This window comes from Sturnus vulgaris, chromosome 10 (assembly GCF_052056855.1).
Source record: "Sturnus vulgaris isolate bStuVul1 chromosome 10, bStuVul1.hap1, whole genome shotgun sequence".
Lineage (NCBI taxonomy): Eukaryota > Metazoa > Chordata > Aves > Passeriformes > Sturnidae > Sturnus > Sturnus vulgaris.
Genome location: NC_142252.1, coordinates 11,158,336 through 11,175,986, shown reverse-complemented (window position 1 = coordinate 11,175,986; position 17,651 = coordinate 11,158,336). Strand labels below are relative to the sequence as shown.

Genomic DNA, 17,651 nt, shown 5'->3' with positions numbered 1-17,651 from the left:
GTGCAAAAGAAAAGCTGAAGAACTTGGCTGGTTCCCAATCTCAGTAACACCTCCTTGCTGCCATGGCATCCCTCATCCAGCAGTGGAATGCACAGGTTCCACCCAAGCCTTGGCATGAGGCTGCACCCACTGCAGCTGGGCACAGGATGGGGCAAGGAGGGAGGAACGTGATTTGGCCATTGTGAGAAAATACCTAAGCTCTGACACCACACTCTTAAGGAATTTTCAATTTCAGCCCCAATAAGACTCAGATAAGCAGCTGTGATTGACAGCAACATTAATTCAACTGTACCCAGCTTCAGGATCAGATAATATTCAGTAGCAGAAAGAAAATTGGCACATTAATGCCCAAAAGCCAAAGAGAAACTCATTTTGAGGAAATCATTCTTGCACTGGGTAAAAGGGTATTGAAAGAAAACAAACAAAAAAAATTGTTAATGATTTCTTAGGGTTTGGGTTTTTACTTTAATTTTGATATTTAATTGAGTAGGCACCATTTTAATTGTAAATATCTTTTTATACTTAAATTGGGGGGATGTAGATGGAGAACGTGTGTATAAACATCGTGATAGGAAACTCCTGCACAATATTAATGGAAAATCATCAGCTTATTTTTTTATTATTATTTCTATACTCTTTGTTCTCAGAACAATCAGTAACAAACTATAGGCTCTGCTGCACTCAACACTGCACAAAAACCAAAGCTTTCCCACACCCTACAGGATAGCAAGATACAGATAATTTCTTTCTATACCTCTATTTGTCACATAGTGTGATTTTATATAATATTATAATATTTTAAGGAACTTTAATTAGTTAAAACTTTTCTGAAGTGTTTGTCTAAGAAAGCTCAGTGGAAGTGAGAGGGACAACACAAAGAACATGCTGTCTGGAAAATACAACAGGTAGATAACGTGCTAAGATGATGACAGAGGTAGAAGGACAATTCTCAATCCTGACTGAGACATTCGTGATGGGGTGGGAGTTATCTGTGAAAATTATATCAAGCAGAAAACCCAGGGAAAAAGACAAGAAAGAGTCAAAAGGAAGAAGAAACAAAAAGGGAGGACATACTGTGTACATGAACCCCCTGGGATTAAGAATGACAAATCATCATCAAATCTCAAATCTAGGGGATAAGCCAACAACCCCTTGGCAGGATCTCACTCTTAATAACAGCAGCACAACAAAAGACTTGATTCTTCTTTTAAAGCTTCAGTGTTTCGGCTCCAAAAGTTAGAAAATATCTCTATTTTTATTCAGCATGCAGTGTACACTATAGTACAAACCAACATTTATTCACAAAAGCCTGTTTTTTCCTTCACAACTATTTTGCTCGTGTTTGACTGATCAGTGCACATGCTACTACTTTTTCTATCCACCTTCCCATTGAGGGCTTTGCTCACCTGCCAACTCTCCATCCAAACATCAGGAGTGAGTACAATATGACAAGCTGATGAGCCCCTCTCCCAACCCCTTCGTCTAGCTTGCTTGACAGAGGGTCAGAATCTTCTGATTGCAAAACTCATCCAATTATGCTGTTCCTTGTGCCTTGTTACCACCCCCCAACTCCTCTTAGTTCACACTAATTTTCACAGTATAAGCAGAAATGTACATGAACAATAGTTTCTCTTGGCATCTAAAGGACAAAGATCATTAGGACAGATCTAGAACTGGAGGAGAGAAAAAAGTGAATCACAAATGTATTCCAAAACACTCATCCCTTGGCTACTTAAAAAACTTTCAAACTGGAAATGTTTATATGAGTTCAAATAGTTTTATGTAGCATTACACTTCCAATAAGAAAATCAAACTAATATTAGTACTGGTATTGTGTATTTCAATTTTCTGCCCTTTGCTAGGCCACTCCATAAGGTTATCACACATACATACACAGAGGGATCAACCGTGCCTTAACTGAAAGTCAAACTCTGCAGGTACAGACCTTGCAATATTGAGTAAACCAGATTGACTTGATACAGCAGAGACACAGATACTGCCTGGGAGCTGGGACCTGCCAGTCTCAATTCCTCAAGGAAACTGCAGAATATTTTCTGTACTTTGCTGAAGCAAGGAACAGAACTTGAAGTGGATGCAGCTCAGCAGGTTATGGCCAAAGATTGAATGAGTTCTCTCAGTTTCCTCAGTGACAGAACTGAGATGCAGGCAAATAAAACAACCTGACACACAGAATCTCAAAATGATGATGGGTCTGTTCCAAGTTTCATCTCATCTTTACACAAACACAGAAGCCTGATTTAACCATTCAGACAATGTTACTGCAGCCATAAAAGATAATCTGCTGTCATCTTTTCTTTCAGGATAAAAAGACTTCTGCTTGCCTCTCTATATGATGTTTTAAGAGTTTCTTTGTCAAAACAGTGAGGTCAAAAGAGTGCTCTGCTATTAAACCTTTCTATGTCTTAAATTCCTTCCACTTCATGTGTCACAGGCTCCTTTCAGTTTGCTCACCTGAGAAGTTTCACAGGACAATGCCTCAGTGCCCTAGAGTGACAGGAGAGGAAACGTGCACGGCTCAGGCACTTCTCATATGTCAGAGTGCTTTGCTCTAAGTGACAATCAGCATGATACTGAGAAAAACAACTAGAAATAAGAAAATCAAGGAGGGAATGATACAAAGAGGACATAACATATTTTATAGGAACTGATATTAGCTACCACAGCAAAGGACAGCCATGAAACATCACCAGATTCAAAGCTCCCTGTTACCAAGATTTGGGCCTGAAGTACACCCCATGTACTCTCTTCCTTTTCTAAATGCCCTAAGATGACCCAAGCTGGCTAAACAGGAAATTAATTTCTTATCTAATCTTCAAATGCATACTATTCCCTTTTGTCTCTCTCAAATAATAATGTCCCATGAGGCAGTGTACCTTATGTTCCTTACTTAATACATATATAGACTTTATTTGCTACTTCAACCTTGTCTAGCCAAACAGTTCTTATCAAAGACAGATACTGGTCTAATCTGACACAATTGGCTTTTGTTAAAGACGCATTGCATTTTATCCAATTTTCCATGTAACTCCATGTCCTTGACCTACCCTTTTCCTTCCAAAGTGGTTCAAATATTTTGTTTAGTACTGTGGTCAGACATATATAGCCGTCCTCAATCCAAAATACTTACAAATCTCTCTCCTTGACTACTATCCTAAGTCAGACAAAGCTGTATTAAATGTGGTGATCAAATTTTTTTCAACTCAAAAATCAGATTTCAACTGAATGAGAAAGCCCTTAGAAAAGTTCTGACTTTCCATTGAGCTGTCAGGCATCTAAACCAAGAAAAATCTCCTACTAAGAAATCAAATACCTTTCTCTTATAAATGATAATTTAATGTCTTGCAGAAATTTAGTGCAAATCCCTCACTGATCAAACAGCTTTCCTGAGGGTGGACCAAGAACTACTGTAAAAGAATCTGGAACAACACCCATCATCATGCACAGATACATAAAATAATAATTTAGGAAGGGTCAAACTTCCTGAATTATTTAGCATATACACCTCTAGACTGCAGACTAGAGACTCTTGTGTCCTATCTAGACATGTATAAGCCAGAAATAGTAGAGGGAGCTGCTCCAATGGTGCTCTGGAAAACAATTAGTTACAGAGTGAAAAATAGATATTTTTAGTGAAGGTGTCAAATCTTTTATCTAGATCATGGCAATGCCAATGATCCAAATGAATGAAAGGAAATGGACCCTTCAGGGTATTTCTGTAGGCTGAGGAAGTATAACCAAAGAGAGGCAACCTTATCTAAATCTTTCATGACATTGACACACACAAGTGATCGTCCACACACCAGATACCAGCTACTGCCACATTATTAAGCCTTGTGGACAAAAAGCTGATCAGATTTCTGGAGACCATACAAGTGTCTCTGTGCTGGAGTTCCCTTAACTCCCCAGATGATGAGCATCTGCCCCTGGAGAGAAAGGGGCAGAGGCACTGGGAACACCCTGTCCCAGCCCAGCTCTCTCCTTCCCTGCTGCATTCCAAGGTCCAGATGTGCACAGCTGGGCACACACAGCTCTGCTCCAGCTCCCTGGGAGCAGAGGCCAGGCAGAAAGGAGGGAAAAGCAGTCTTGGTCCAGGAGAAGCAGAGACTGGGCAAAGCACCAGGACAGGAACTGGAGAGCACAGGAGTGAAGACACAGCAGGCAGAGGGGATGGGCCCAGCTCTCCAGGGCAATCTATGGCCACACACAAAACTACTTACTGTAGATACTGCCACTGCCTGGAAATTTTACTGCTGTTCACCAAGAAAACATTCATCATCATGGTGTTCATAGAGCTTGAGTCTACTTAACTGGGCTTTAAGTCAGCTTCTGTGACAATACTGAAGGTATCTATTGCCAGGGACACCTATTTTGTTCAACACCTGCAGTAAAATAAACATTTGAGCCTCTGAAAGCTGTTTATCACTAATCATGTTCTGGCTGAGATTGTGCTTTCCCTTTGCACCTTGCTAACAACAGTTCTGCAGAAATAGAGGAATCTTTGAACTGGTGTCAGTTTCCACAAGATCTACCAGGCAATTTGGAGATTTTTTTTCCAGAGTAAGAGAGAATAATCTATTACTGTAATTGTACTCTTATACGTTAGAGAGAGGAGTTTAACAACAAGACCAAAAAAACTACTTCAAATCAAAATACATTGCACAAAGCATTTTTCTCAATATGCTAAATGAGTTAAGTGTTGCTTTGTTGACAATCTTCAAGTTAATAACTATAACAGAGTACAAAGCAAATACAGGATTGTAAAATTCATTAAAGAGCTACAGGTTCACACACAAAGACAATGAAGTACTTATTCCACTGCTGGAGAACAAAGAGGAGCTAAGATGATGTGTTCCTACAGAATGGTAGCAAGATAAATGAAGCAGAGATAAGTAACTAGATAGAGTTTAGCAAGTGTCACAGAGACATAACCCAGGACAACTAGGAACACACAAAAAAGTGCAACTTGAAGATTGAGTATTTCCTCAGATACTAAATCAACTAACTTAGCAGAGAGAAATAACTTGAACAAGTACTTCTATGGCTTTCCTAGCAACAAATACCTTCTAAAGGTCAAAGATGCAAAAGAAAACAGTTATCTCAATAAATGTGTTTCTTAACCAAATCATGTTCATAGAATAGCTACACCTGCTCCTGCACAATATTGCTGGCTTTTGTATTATGAGCAGCTCATGACTGAAACCTAATAAGTGACACTTCTAGCTCTGTAATAAAACAGAATGAGAAAACCTCATGTTCATTCATGCTGTACTGCACTTTTCTGCACCTCTGTCACTGTCAGTGTTGGTGTCAGGGCAGCACTGTTGCATGTGTGCAGTGTCCTGGCGATAAACAGAAGGGAATGATGCCAACCATAGGAGTCATTTGTCACACCTGCAAAAATCTGTCCTGTTCCCACCCACGTCCTGCCCCATGTCTCTCCAGCCCTGTCCATCACATGTCACTGTCCCCACTCACAGCTTGCCAGCATTCAGGGGCTCACAGGAAAGCCTCGGTTGTCCTGCTCCAGACCAGCGCAGGGGGATGAGCCATCCTGGCTGGAGAGCTAGCATTTGCTTTTCCTATTTCTGATTTATACTTGATAAGCTGCTCTGGTGATCAAAAGGCAGTGTAATCTCCTCATACGTATCCTCTGTTCTGTTATTTTAATCTGCCACTGTTCATAAACAAAGTATTCTGGTTTACCTATTCAGAATTTAAACTAATATTAGAATAAATACCTCGTATTTCTTTACATGTTCACTAATCTCTTTTTTCTTAGATATGTGCCATAATTAATTATCCTCAATTGTTCTTTGCACTAGAATTTGCCTCTTAAGGAACATTATTTTGTGAGGGCTTTCTAGCACGTCTCTCTCTGTATTGAAATATCCTTACAACTGCAAAGATCTGGCTTGCCAGAAGGCTGCTTTCTTTGGCTCACAGCAGAACCTATTCCTGGGCAATGTGTCTTCACATCTTCAACACTGAGCCCTCCCCTTCTTAACGTGCTTTCTTCACAAACCTATCAGAGAGTGCCAGCTTCACCCAGCTAGATAATTGTGTCTAAAACATGGGTTACACACTGGAAAAAGCTGCTGGAGAATCTGAACACAATCTCTGGACCAATATGATCACAGGAGTAGAGGTTTTCAGAGGGTGTATTGAACTAAAGAGACTTTGTATTAGCAAGACTTTACAAAGGTTGTTCTGCTCTCAGCAGCTCAGCTCAGCACAGGGAGATGTAAGAACTGCTTACTTCAGGCCAGTCCCAGCACCTTACTCATTACCAATCTGGCCAGAAGTACAACGTGCTACTGAGTAAAATACACTGCAAAATGCAAAACCATGTCCTGATCTTGCCACACAGCTTTTGAACCTACTTGCATGTGTGGAATGAGCACGGTTTCTCACAATCACACAAAAAGCAATGCTGTATTTCCATGTCTACCCTGTATGTTACACAGCTGCTGTCAGCTCGCTCCAGGGTTTCACCCTGCTCAGGTCATGTTGGTATCCTGCTTTTACATTCATTTACATTCCACAAGGACACACACATCCTTGATTACAAGTTCTGTTTGTACATTCATACTGGGCCAAGAGTTGCAGTCCAGCCTATCCTCACTACGGTACCAAACAGTCCTCAAAAACCTTTTTCAGAACTTTCATTTTCCTTGGAGTTACTGTTCACTCCTGACATGACACCAATCCACTGTTCTATTCTTTATAACACAGTCTGATAAAAGAAGAGAGATTCTATTGTTTCTATGCAGATTTTATTTTCTAAAATATAGAGTAAATTATGACTTTTGCTTCTATTTTTTTTAGGATCTTTACAAAAACAAGCAAGCATCAGAATAAGAGACATTGTTCCTCAAACCCTTCTTCTACATTTGTTGCTCATCCTTCTACTAAATTTTGTAAGAAAAGTTCTTTACAGAATTTTTCTCATAAGGGATCTCATTTTTCTTTCAAGTTGTACCTTTAAAACTGTGAGAACATTCTTTGACTCATGGCAATGCAGAAGCTGGAGATTTCTCAAAAACCCTCTCCGCAGATCTGTCAACTATTTTAACTACTATTATGCTGCTATATCTCATGTATTTGATTAAATATCTCATCTGACTTCTTGAAAAAAGTGCTGAATAATTATTTTTCTATTTGAACATAATTTTGGTGCATTGGCTTTAGCTCTCCATCTGCATCACCAGAGGCTCATAGCAAGACGATTACTCCAGCTGCTACTCACAAAGTTCTAGCAGCCATTTTCTTGCCTTGCTTTCACTGCAGCATTTTAGTTTGAACAGAATGAAATTATTTGCCCATTTGTTTGGAAAAATCTTGTTTCCAAACTCACATTCTCTTGTTACTCTCTACTTCCACCATCTTCCTGGTCCCAAGATTCTCCTGTTACAGGGTAGAGACACGACAACCACTGCTGTTCTCAAGAGCTGTCTTGGTGCAGATTCATTTCCATTACCTGACAATTTATGGATGAAAGGTTTCTGAAAGCTTTCACTTTATTTGAATCAGACCTTCTCTATTCTCCTCTGTGATATTGAAGTAATTCACTTGATCAAAAACAATTTGTACTTATATTTCACTGCATTTACTTTTTAAGGTTTATTCTCCCTGCATCCTGCAAATGATTAGATTTGTGGTGCCACTGGTATTAAACTGTCATTAGCAAGGGCTGTAACCGCTGCCAGTCCTCATTCCTCACACATCTGCTTTCTGGAATACTTCTCTGCCAGATGGGGATGCCAAGGACAATCTCATGAAACAATCTTCCACACAGAGTGCAGAAACCCCTGCTAACTTGCCTGTGCTTCTAAATTAGTTCCCTCTGCCAGCACCAGGGTTCAAGTGTTTTATACAAAAGCTGCACTTCATGTGGAAAGCTTCAAAGTGATCTCACCTGAGGCAGCTGGCACCAGAGACTTTCTGAGGCTTTAAGGGTTTGTGCACAGCCAGGTCACAACAGTGTTCATCCTTGCTAATGCAATAATTTATCTTACTCATACCAATGGTATCTCCAGTTCCATAATCATATTAAATGCACCATATGCCGAAGTTCCTGTTCTGCAGGAAAAGAAACCCTATTGCCAAGCTACAGGCAGAGCAGTTTTGGAATGTCCTGAGAATTTTCTATGCCCTAAAACATGCCAAGAAATCCTTTTAAGTTTTCTGAGGTCAAATTTCTTTTTATGAAACCCATGTTCACTCAGGTTTTCACTAACTCAACATTTTTGAAGTTTTTGCTGGGTTTGGTGGCATATTGATTACACAGAAATTTACATGCTTTTTAATCTTTTTCTTCTAGATGTACTTAATGTAGTGTTTTCTAATTATAAAAATGGATGCCTTTCATATGCTCCTAGTTTCCTTGGTATGGAGTTTGTGTTTGATCTCTTATATTTTGCCTTAGGAATTCTATATTCTCATGTTCTGAATAGATACTTAATTATTAGGCATCTAAGCCTACTTTAATTGTTTAGACTGTTTTACAGTCAATGAAGGCAGAGAAACTCATCCTAATCTCAAATCATTCCAATTAGTCTTATCCTGCAGTACTGGAGTTAACGGTCTTGGATTTGGCCATTTCTCTTTTCTGATGAAAAGGTAAGGCTGGCAGGTTAGATGTCTGCCTGATATCTTGCTTTAAGGTGTCTGAAAATAGGGGATACCAACGATGTCAACTTAAAAATCACATTTTTCTGAAAAGTCCCATGCATATCCTGAACACTGATGTGATTATTGCAGCAGTCTCACCTCTTCACTGTGTGTAGCTGACTCTTCTGCATCTCTGGTGGTGCTGTTCAGTTGGTTGTAAGATTTTTGGTATTTTTCATTTGTTTGGGGTTTTGATTTTGGAGGTGGTAGCGGTTGTTTTGTTTGGGGAGGGTTGGCAGGCTATTTGGAGGGGCAATAGCTGTTTTTTTTGTCAGATGAAGAGTCATTTTCTTGTTACTGATGGCAGGAAAGGTTTTCTTCTACTCTTTATCTGCCTCACATAGTGTGCATCTTCCAAACCTCTTTCTAATGTTAATTTGTCTCTTCTTATATTCTTTTTTTAATCTTATATGAGTATTCTTCCATCCTTTGTATGCTCTATCCTTCTATTTTCAAGAGTAGCTGCATTACCACTCATTAGTTATATAAGCAGGTTTCCATTTAGGTCTCTGATTTTCACTTACATGGAGGCGTTATATTCAGGATATAATAGACTTCAAATAATTTGAATGTCTTGATTTTCTGCTCTGCCTCAAGGAGCTATCAGCTAAGACTGTGGTCTGCAAATACCCCAGACATTTTACTCAGCACATACAAGAGAACAAGTCACTTCTCAGTCTGCAACTACTTATATATAAAAAGATGTGACTAAGATCAGTTCCACTAACTTCCTCCATTTTGCCCACATCTCTGCAATGCTTCCAGTTTCAAAGTTGAAAGCAGCAAATTTTTATCCCTATTCAGCAAAAAAAACAGAGTTAATTCTTAGGTCTGATATTACATCTGGATCTGGAATTTAAGTCAGACAGACTTTCCTGTAAATACACATTGAATCAGATTTTATTAATACTCATTTTCACTACTCTCCCTTCTTTCAGATATGAGGAAGGCAAAGACAGAAATAAAGAATCTGTAAAGAAAGAGACTTGATGATTTAACTTTGCAGAACTACAGTATTATTCCTTTTATCCTCAGTTGTTTAGCATTTTAAGTTACAACAGTAGCAGACTTTTTAATGTTTTTAAAATGTTTTCGAGGAGTGGTTTAAAAAAGTCACCAAGAACTAGAACGAATTTGCTAGTAACAGCTATAAATTAAAATATAATTTATACCAGATTTAGTGATTCCTCCTCAGCTTTCTCCACCATGCAGATTAATTTATCTTTACATGTTAAATCACTGTAGCCCTCATGGGCTTTTCAAACACACATCTGTTATTCTAACAATTTAATGTAACACAACCATCGCCCAATTTTTCAACCAGTCTATACTGATAACTCCCCATCCTCTACAAATCCCATGGTACATGAGAGCATGTACAGCATCTCTCTCTTGCAAGAGCCAGGGGGAGAGCTCCCTCTCAAACACCTCTCCTCCTCTGGGGCATTTTAATCTGCTAGCAATGTCCCTGTGCCCCCCCAGCCCAGCCATGCACACAAGCTGAGCCCTACAGCACCCCAATAATCTCAGTCAGCTGCTTGCAGCAGTCAGCCACGTGCACAACCCAGCCAGAGAAAAGTTTCATGGTTTGCCTGCTCCCACTCACACACTACCAAAATGGAAATGTTTGCTTCTTTAGGCTAACACATAACTTATACCTCATCTTTTAAAAAAATAACACACACAACTGAACTCTAACAAAGAGCAAAATGTGAGTTCTCCTTGTTACAGAAAACAGATTGAAAAAATAAAAGCGATATCTTTAATACCTTTCCTAATTATATTTCTTCATAAGCACAACAAAAAGTAATATTAAAAACTCATAAGTAATCTACAAATTGAGACTCTAAAACAGTCACAAAAAGGACACTAAAATAAAAGGCTACAAAGCTCAAGAAATCTTAAATACATTGCCCAAAGGATGGATTTGTGGAGTGGTGATATTAACTTGTAAAGATGCATGCCTGCAGCAGAAATATAGCACCTAGCAGTAGAATATCAAACAACATATGTAACAAATGTGCACTTATAGCAGTCTGATATAAGAAAACATCCTCTGAAAAACTGTTCTATGTAATTGGGATTAGTATCACAAGAATATCAAAAAGATAGTGATTTTTGCCAACATCCTCAAAATTTGACAGAACATGTCCATTAAACAAACTGTGGTCACAGAAATTTTTAGGTTATGATTTTTCATCCTAATATTAAGTCAAAATTTTTAATATCTTAAATTTTTCTGTATGATGGAAAACCTTAACATTCTGCAATATGGTTAATAGCAGTAGTGTTTCTCCTCAGATTTACCTGAGACTTCTCACTTTAAAATGTTCTTTCAGGTTACCTGCATCTTTGTGAAGCAGGAGCTATAAAGGAGGAAGATTTTCCATAATAGATATTTGTTTCAGACAATGTTAAAAAAAAAAAAAATCACAATCCCATGGTTTGATTCCTGATAAATCCTCATTAGTTTATTTTTAAATGCATTGCACTTAGAGCAAAGAGGACATCAGATCAGTCAAACTCAGAATAGACAGAAGCTCAGTCAGGACAGAGGAAACAGATTTAGATATTGAGCCCGGTGTGAGACAGAAAGGGAGAGGAACCATGCCTGGCAAGGCTGAAACGGCCTGGGCAAAGGGATGGTCAAACAGCAATGAGGCAAACCAGGGTAAACATTTCTAGGTATGTGAACTGAGAGCAGAAGATGGGAGATCAATGGGAAAATGGGTACTTGATTATAAAAGCAGGGTGTGGTAACATCCCTGCACAATATATGGATTAAAATTTTATGCACGTGCCTATACTGGTATCCTTAATCCAGTTTCACTACTCAGTATTAAAACCATTCCTTAGCACAGGCTGTATGGCACAGGGGCAGCTGGGCTGTGCTGCCCAGGGAGGGCTGAAGTGCACAGCAGTGCTGCCCTGCTATCTTCTCCCTATCCCTGAATTGGGTAGGCATGAATTTGGTGCAGCTGTAACTTCCCAGTTATGCCAAGAGGTTTGTACTTCGTTTCTTCCAATTTTCTAAGCAGCCTTAGTGCAACATCCACCTTTTTCTATTACACTATTTAAATTACATCTCGCTGGGGATGCAACCAGAGCAGCTGGAGTGTGATAAGGCTTCTTGCCAGCCTTAAAATGCAGTAGGACCCACATCTGATATGCTTTTGAAATGCCAGCACTGCACATGGATTTTTCTTCCTCTTTTATGCTGCCCTAAACTATGTGATTATGTCTGTAATACTATAAAGCAACTGTGTCAACTATAAAGAGGAAATATTTATGGCATAGGTTATTAAAACAATGAAAAATAGGCCAGTGCAATTTAAGTTCCTTGAGTGGGCTGAATAATAACTAGTTAAATAAGGAACAAAGATAAATAATTTATTACAGAATCAACACAACAAGCACAAGAAAATTGCATTCACTTTAAACTGCATCTCAAGAGGCTTCAGAGCAGAAGCACAGACAACACACAATGAATGTGTCAGAGCAAATGCAAAATGAAGAGGATTTAGAGAACCTGTTGCAAAATGGAGTAATCACTCAACTTCAGAATATCCACATACATAAACACCAGCCAGTTAAACACACCAGACAAAAGTTTATGCTAGGTAGTGGCTCAAGTGGCTGAAGATTACTGTGCTGGCTGGGTAGATTGTCTGCTTCAGCACACAGCCCCTGGTACTCTGTGTGGTCAAGGCTCTGTGCAAGCAGGGACAAAAACAGGACCCATTTTTACAGAGTGGGATCAAAGCTCATTAGGAAATTATAAGGCTGCTCACAAGTAAGGCCTAGCTCAGACATCACTGGATTAAGAAAGGCAGAGTTATACTCATCTTCAATTACTTATTCTGGAAGAGAATGAAAGAACAGAGCAGACAGAACTCAGCATAATCAAATGCAACTTCCCTTACAAGCCTTTATTTTTCACGCTCAGTCTGACAACTCAGTTCAAACAATTCAAGTTGTTTGTAATAACAAAGCAAATATTTCCAAAGATTAAAAACCTAGAATTATGTTTGTATTTCCATTTTTGGCCTTTTAATTAGGTTTTTCTGAAGTGCTGAAAACAGAGCAACTCTAATTAATGGCTTTCATACTTTGCTTTTTAATAATAGCTCTTAAAAGCCTGGCAGTTGGGAGGTTTCAGATAAAATTGGGAATGGATTAGAAAAGATTGTTTAGCTTGATTTTACTCCAACCGAAATGAGACAAATCTAAACTTTCCCTACACAATTAGATCTCATGAGATTCTCACCTTGATCATAGTTCTGATAAGAATTTATATTAAGATCTCACTATCTTTTCTAAAGTAGACTCAATTTTTTACATAAGCTCAGTATTTGACCTTGGATGAAGAAATCACCCAATCTTCTGACAGATGCAGCTTAACTTTTAAAAATAAATACAAAATGTGCACATACAAACACCACTACAGAGCAATTTCCATGTCTGTAGCATATAGGACACAGCAAGTTACTTAAGCTTTCAATTCTTAACCGAGATTGGAAGCATATTTTACATTTCTTCAGCTTAAAGAATTTGTACTTTGTGTGTAAAGCAGTGATACCATAAACAGCCAACAATGAAAGAAATGGAAAAGGAAAGAAAAGGAGGCACTGGTGTGGAGAGGCCCAAGACTCAGTGCTCCTTCCTCAGTATTTCTACAATATTGCTACAGAATCTGAATCACTATTGTTACATTTGTTCCTTTCTTGTTTAAGGACGCAGGGAGAAAGATTGGGGAAGATGGCACAAGCAAGAAAGCAAAAGAAAGGAGCAGGGTAGAGAAAGTGGGATAACAAATCAATAAAGTAAATTTTCCCAAGCAGCAAAAAGAGCTGGCAGATCTGCTTCCCAAAGAACACTGAAAATTACTTTGTGAGTAGAAGTGGCAGAGAAGATAAGTCAGCTTGAAGGATTCACGGGAGGGCTGTTATTGGCAGATACACAGATGATGTAATTGCTCAAGATGAGCAGGTTTTTCTTTTATCTCAATAAAGCACTTCTGGATGAAAAGATTGGAAAGACAGGTATGAGACAACAGAATAAGGCCTATTCCTAACTTACATAATTTTATATAAAGAAGAGTTGATGTATGAAATGGAAAAGAAATGCATTGAATACTGAATATAAAGTATTACAGAGAACAACTTACACACACTCCAAGCAATAAAGGAATTTAATATTTGATGAAATACACTTTGTCTATTGAAGAAATGCATTGGTTTTCCAAAAGGCTAAATATATGTGTTTAAGAAAATGTTTGTTACTGTTCTTATATAAATTAGCTGATAAAATGGCATCTCAAATTGCTCTGTTTACTCTTCTATGTCTTGCTCTAAGTGTGATTTCTTATGCAATTTGATCAGGAGAATCTGGCATACATTTCTTGTGTTTCAGCTCCTGCTGCATTATGTTTCCCATGACATTCCCTTCAACCATTCTGGTACCCTTTCAAGACAGATTTTGAGCATCAAATGGTTTGCATTTTGAGGGAGTTTTTAGGTTGTTTTTTTCCTGTTACTGAACAGCATTAGATAAGACTGATGACAGGTGAATTAATGCAGTTATGGGGGGGAGGGTGAAGAGATTGTATTTTCTATATTTCCATTTAGTTAGATGATTTTCTTGTGCTTTAAAATGAAGTTTCTTAATATAATAGAGCAGCATGTTGCCACCAGTATCTGTATTGCAAATATCCTTTAACAAACCTCACAGATATCTAAAGCCTCTCTTAACCCACACTGGGCCACCTCTCACATCAACCTTACCTGAATGGTGCAATCCTGTTGCCAGGCTTCTGACCAGCCCCAGTGCATATGGGGTAAGTACCCAGCTTGGTTAACTGTGTTCAAGGTGTTAGCCAAAACCTGCCACTTTAGACTGAACGCTTCAGTACAGTCCTTTTTCTAAATCTTTTTACTTTTAATGCCAATAATCATACCATTTCTTCACTTGTGAAGAAGACAAGGTACATTTTCATGAATGTAAACACTATGAGCTTCAAATTTGAGTGATATATTCTAAATAATTCATCCAGATGGCTACCCATCAGCAATATTTAAGCACTGAAATTATCTAAAACATCTGAAGGGTAGGCTATGTTTCTCAACACTGCTTGAGAGCAGAACATGGTAAGCAACTATTGGCTTTAATCAACAAGATGGTAAATGAACACCTGAGAAAATAAGCAAGTAATGAAATAAAATGAAAATGCATCAGACTTGTTGTTCATTTAAGCTTTAACAAAAATCTCCCTCATGAGTCTCTCTTCCATACATCTCTTTCTTTGTTTGAATACAGGATCAACTGAAGGATGATGACACAGTTTACATCATCAATAATGATGAGCTGACCGAAAACTGCGAATCCTCTGCTCACACACCAGTGCCAGCACAGGACAGCACAGGCTCCATGCAGGCTACAGGCAAGGAAGATATTCAGGAAGGAGACCTAGGATTAGGAGGATACAAACTCCAGCTTCAACATACTGCAGGTCAACCCCAGAAGAATTCATTGGCATGAGCAGTCTAAGGTTAATCACAAGAAAGACTAAAACAAAGAAACAAAAGATCCTGTTATGTGAACGAGAGGTCAGAAAAAATGTACTAAGCACAAAAATAAAAGAAAATTTAGATTTCAGCTCCTCCCAGGAAAGGAGTTTGCTATCATATCCATATATCTACAACCACATGCAGGCTTTATAACTGCAGCAGCTTTTAGTGTAAAGACATAGGGCAGTACCAGCCCACTGGAAATCCATTACAGTAATGTTTTGTCTCAACACTTGACTCTACTGTGCCCCTCACGTGTACACAGGCCCTTTGAATATCGTTTAGAGTCTTCAGTAAGTTGAAATGGAGAGAAATAGCTTCCTAACATTCATGCTCGCAGCTCTTTTCTACAGCTGGTCCTGACATGATTCACACATAACTACTCAGTAGCTATTACGTTTATAAGGAAGAAGCAGAAGATTCCTTGTCCAAGGAGTGTGTGATCTGAAAATGTTTAAAACATGCATTGCAGAACCTCAGTGTTGATAAATAAAGCTCCTTCATGCTCACAGTACACACTTTTCCTGACATCCAGCCAAAAATTTGCTTTCTAAATGCACCTTATACCTGGTTCACAGAGGGTTTCACTAGGCTGCCACAAACTGACCACTGATAGTAGGGGACATCGAGGTGTATGAAATCAGCAACCAACGCCCTTCCTGGAGACCCTGAATGGGCACAGACACTGTTTAAAACCAGCAGTTGTTCCACAAGGCTTTTGTTGTTACAGCTTGGCAACACGCAAAGCTTAAATGGGAGGCAAGGTTTTCTTGTTCTGCAAGATCATCTAAACATATACTTTGATTTAAGAACTCAAATGTTTCTCTTTTTTTACCGTTTAAGAAGAGTTGTTTAGAATTGAGTATTTCTGCAAAAGAGTTCTGTCTTCAGACTGCCTGCTCCAAGGATAAACTTGTCTCTCTACTTATGCTGAGCACTCAATGTTACACTAGAAATAAGGACTGTGGTGGTTAGATACGAAAAGGAAAAAAAAATAACCAACAAGAGAGGTATCAAAGTGTTCATTGCTCTGCATAAACACAGTAAATGGATAACAACTGCTCAGCCATACATACAGCTGACTGCCATATCCTGTCAAGCATCAGTACAGATCAGCTTTGGCACACAGCAGCTAAGCAGTGCAAAACCAGGGACAGAGCCAGGCTTCTGTTGTCAGAGCATGTGCCTTTCCTCACAGCAGAGGTTTCAACTAACTGTGCATGATGCTGTTCCTACTAAGAAAGTCAAAATATCAGGAGTTTTAAGGAAGATCGTTATTAGTATACAAAGACCATGAGCAAGGAGAAATTCGTGATCTAGAAGAACAAAAATCAAACTGTCTCTGTTAATAGTCCTAAAGATGAATAGGTCTTAATTTCATCACAAATAAAACTTAAAATATAAATATAATCAAGTTTTAGTCATTCTTTTCCAGTGTAATTAATTTCTGGATATATGTGACTCTAGAACAGCCATTTTAAGCATAAATTTGAACACAACGGAGTAGTATGTGAGGTTACAAAAAATCAGAAGCTTAAGCTGGAATTTTGTTTTCTCCTAAACTGTAATCAAGGATCTTCAAACGGCCTTAATCTCCACATGGTTTAAAACAAATAATATTCAGGCATAATAACAAATTCTTGGAAGAAATATTGAATTTCCAGCTTCGTGCTTTGCTTTGTTTAGCTGCATGGGCTGGGAAAAGATGTGCAGCAGCTTGCAAGAAGAGATGGAGAAAGGATGGAGAATGGGTAAGGAGGGAAGATTTTGTGGCCAAGTGCTGGGAGACAGCAGAGAACAGAGGAAGGAGAAGCAGGCAGAGAACAGAGGAAGGAGAAGCAGGCAGAGACACACTGGAGGAAGGTGAAGATGTGGCAACACAGCAAGCAGCTCTTGGGGTAGGTGCTGACATCTTCCTGACTTCAGTAGCCAGTTGCTGGTTTCAGTCTTTGGAATTATTGAGGGCATGTCACCAGGCTTACTAAATTTCTTGGAAAGCCTGGAGTCCAGTCCTTAGATTATACTGGAAATCAATAAGGGGCTATGGTATAATGAAGACACAAAGCTGTTTTTCACAACTGTGACATGAACTGGAAATTACAAGCTCTTCAATAGTTTTGCTTTAGATTCTACTCTAAAATGCATCCTGCAGCATAAGTCCTTTACAGGGACTTACTGATTTATGTATTGTATCTATTTCCAGGTTTCTCACATTTGTACAATGATAAATGAAGAGCTCTGGGGTCTGAAATTTTCTGTTTATAAAAAAAGTCTGCAACAAATACTTTTCACACTGTTCTGCCCCTATGCCTTAAAGGGCTACTTGGTAAAGAAAGTCATCCCTTATGACAGACAAGTCATACTTCACATCTTCACAGGTCAGATTTTTATGCT

The 17,651-nt window shown here is 38.7% G+C and overlaps 1 protein-coding gene across 2 annotated transcripts in view; it reads left to right on the top strand.

The window, feature by feature from the left end:
- Window positions 1–16,667, top strand: part of SLC9A9 (solute carrier family 9 member A9) — a 174,901-nt gene extending 158,234 nt beyond the window's left edge. For both annotated transcript variants that reach the window (XM_014877880.2, XM_014877882.2), the window contains exons 15-16: window positions 14,422–14,527; window positions 15,007–16,667. In XM_014877880.2, coding sequence (XP_014733366.2) covers window positions 14,422–14,527; window positions 15,007–15,228 — 328 coding nt within the window. In that variant the 3' untranslated portion in view covers window positions 15,229–16,667. The remainder of the gene's footprint in view (window positions 1–14,421; window positions 14,528–15,006) is intronic.
- The last annotated feature ends 984 nt before the right edge of the window (window positions 16,668–17,651 follow it).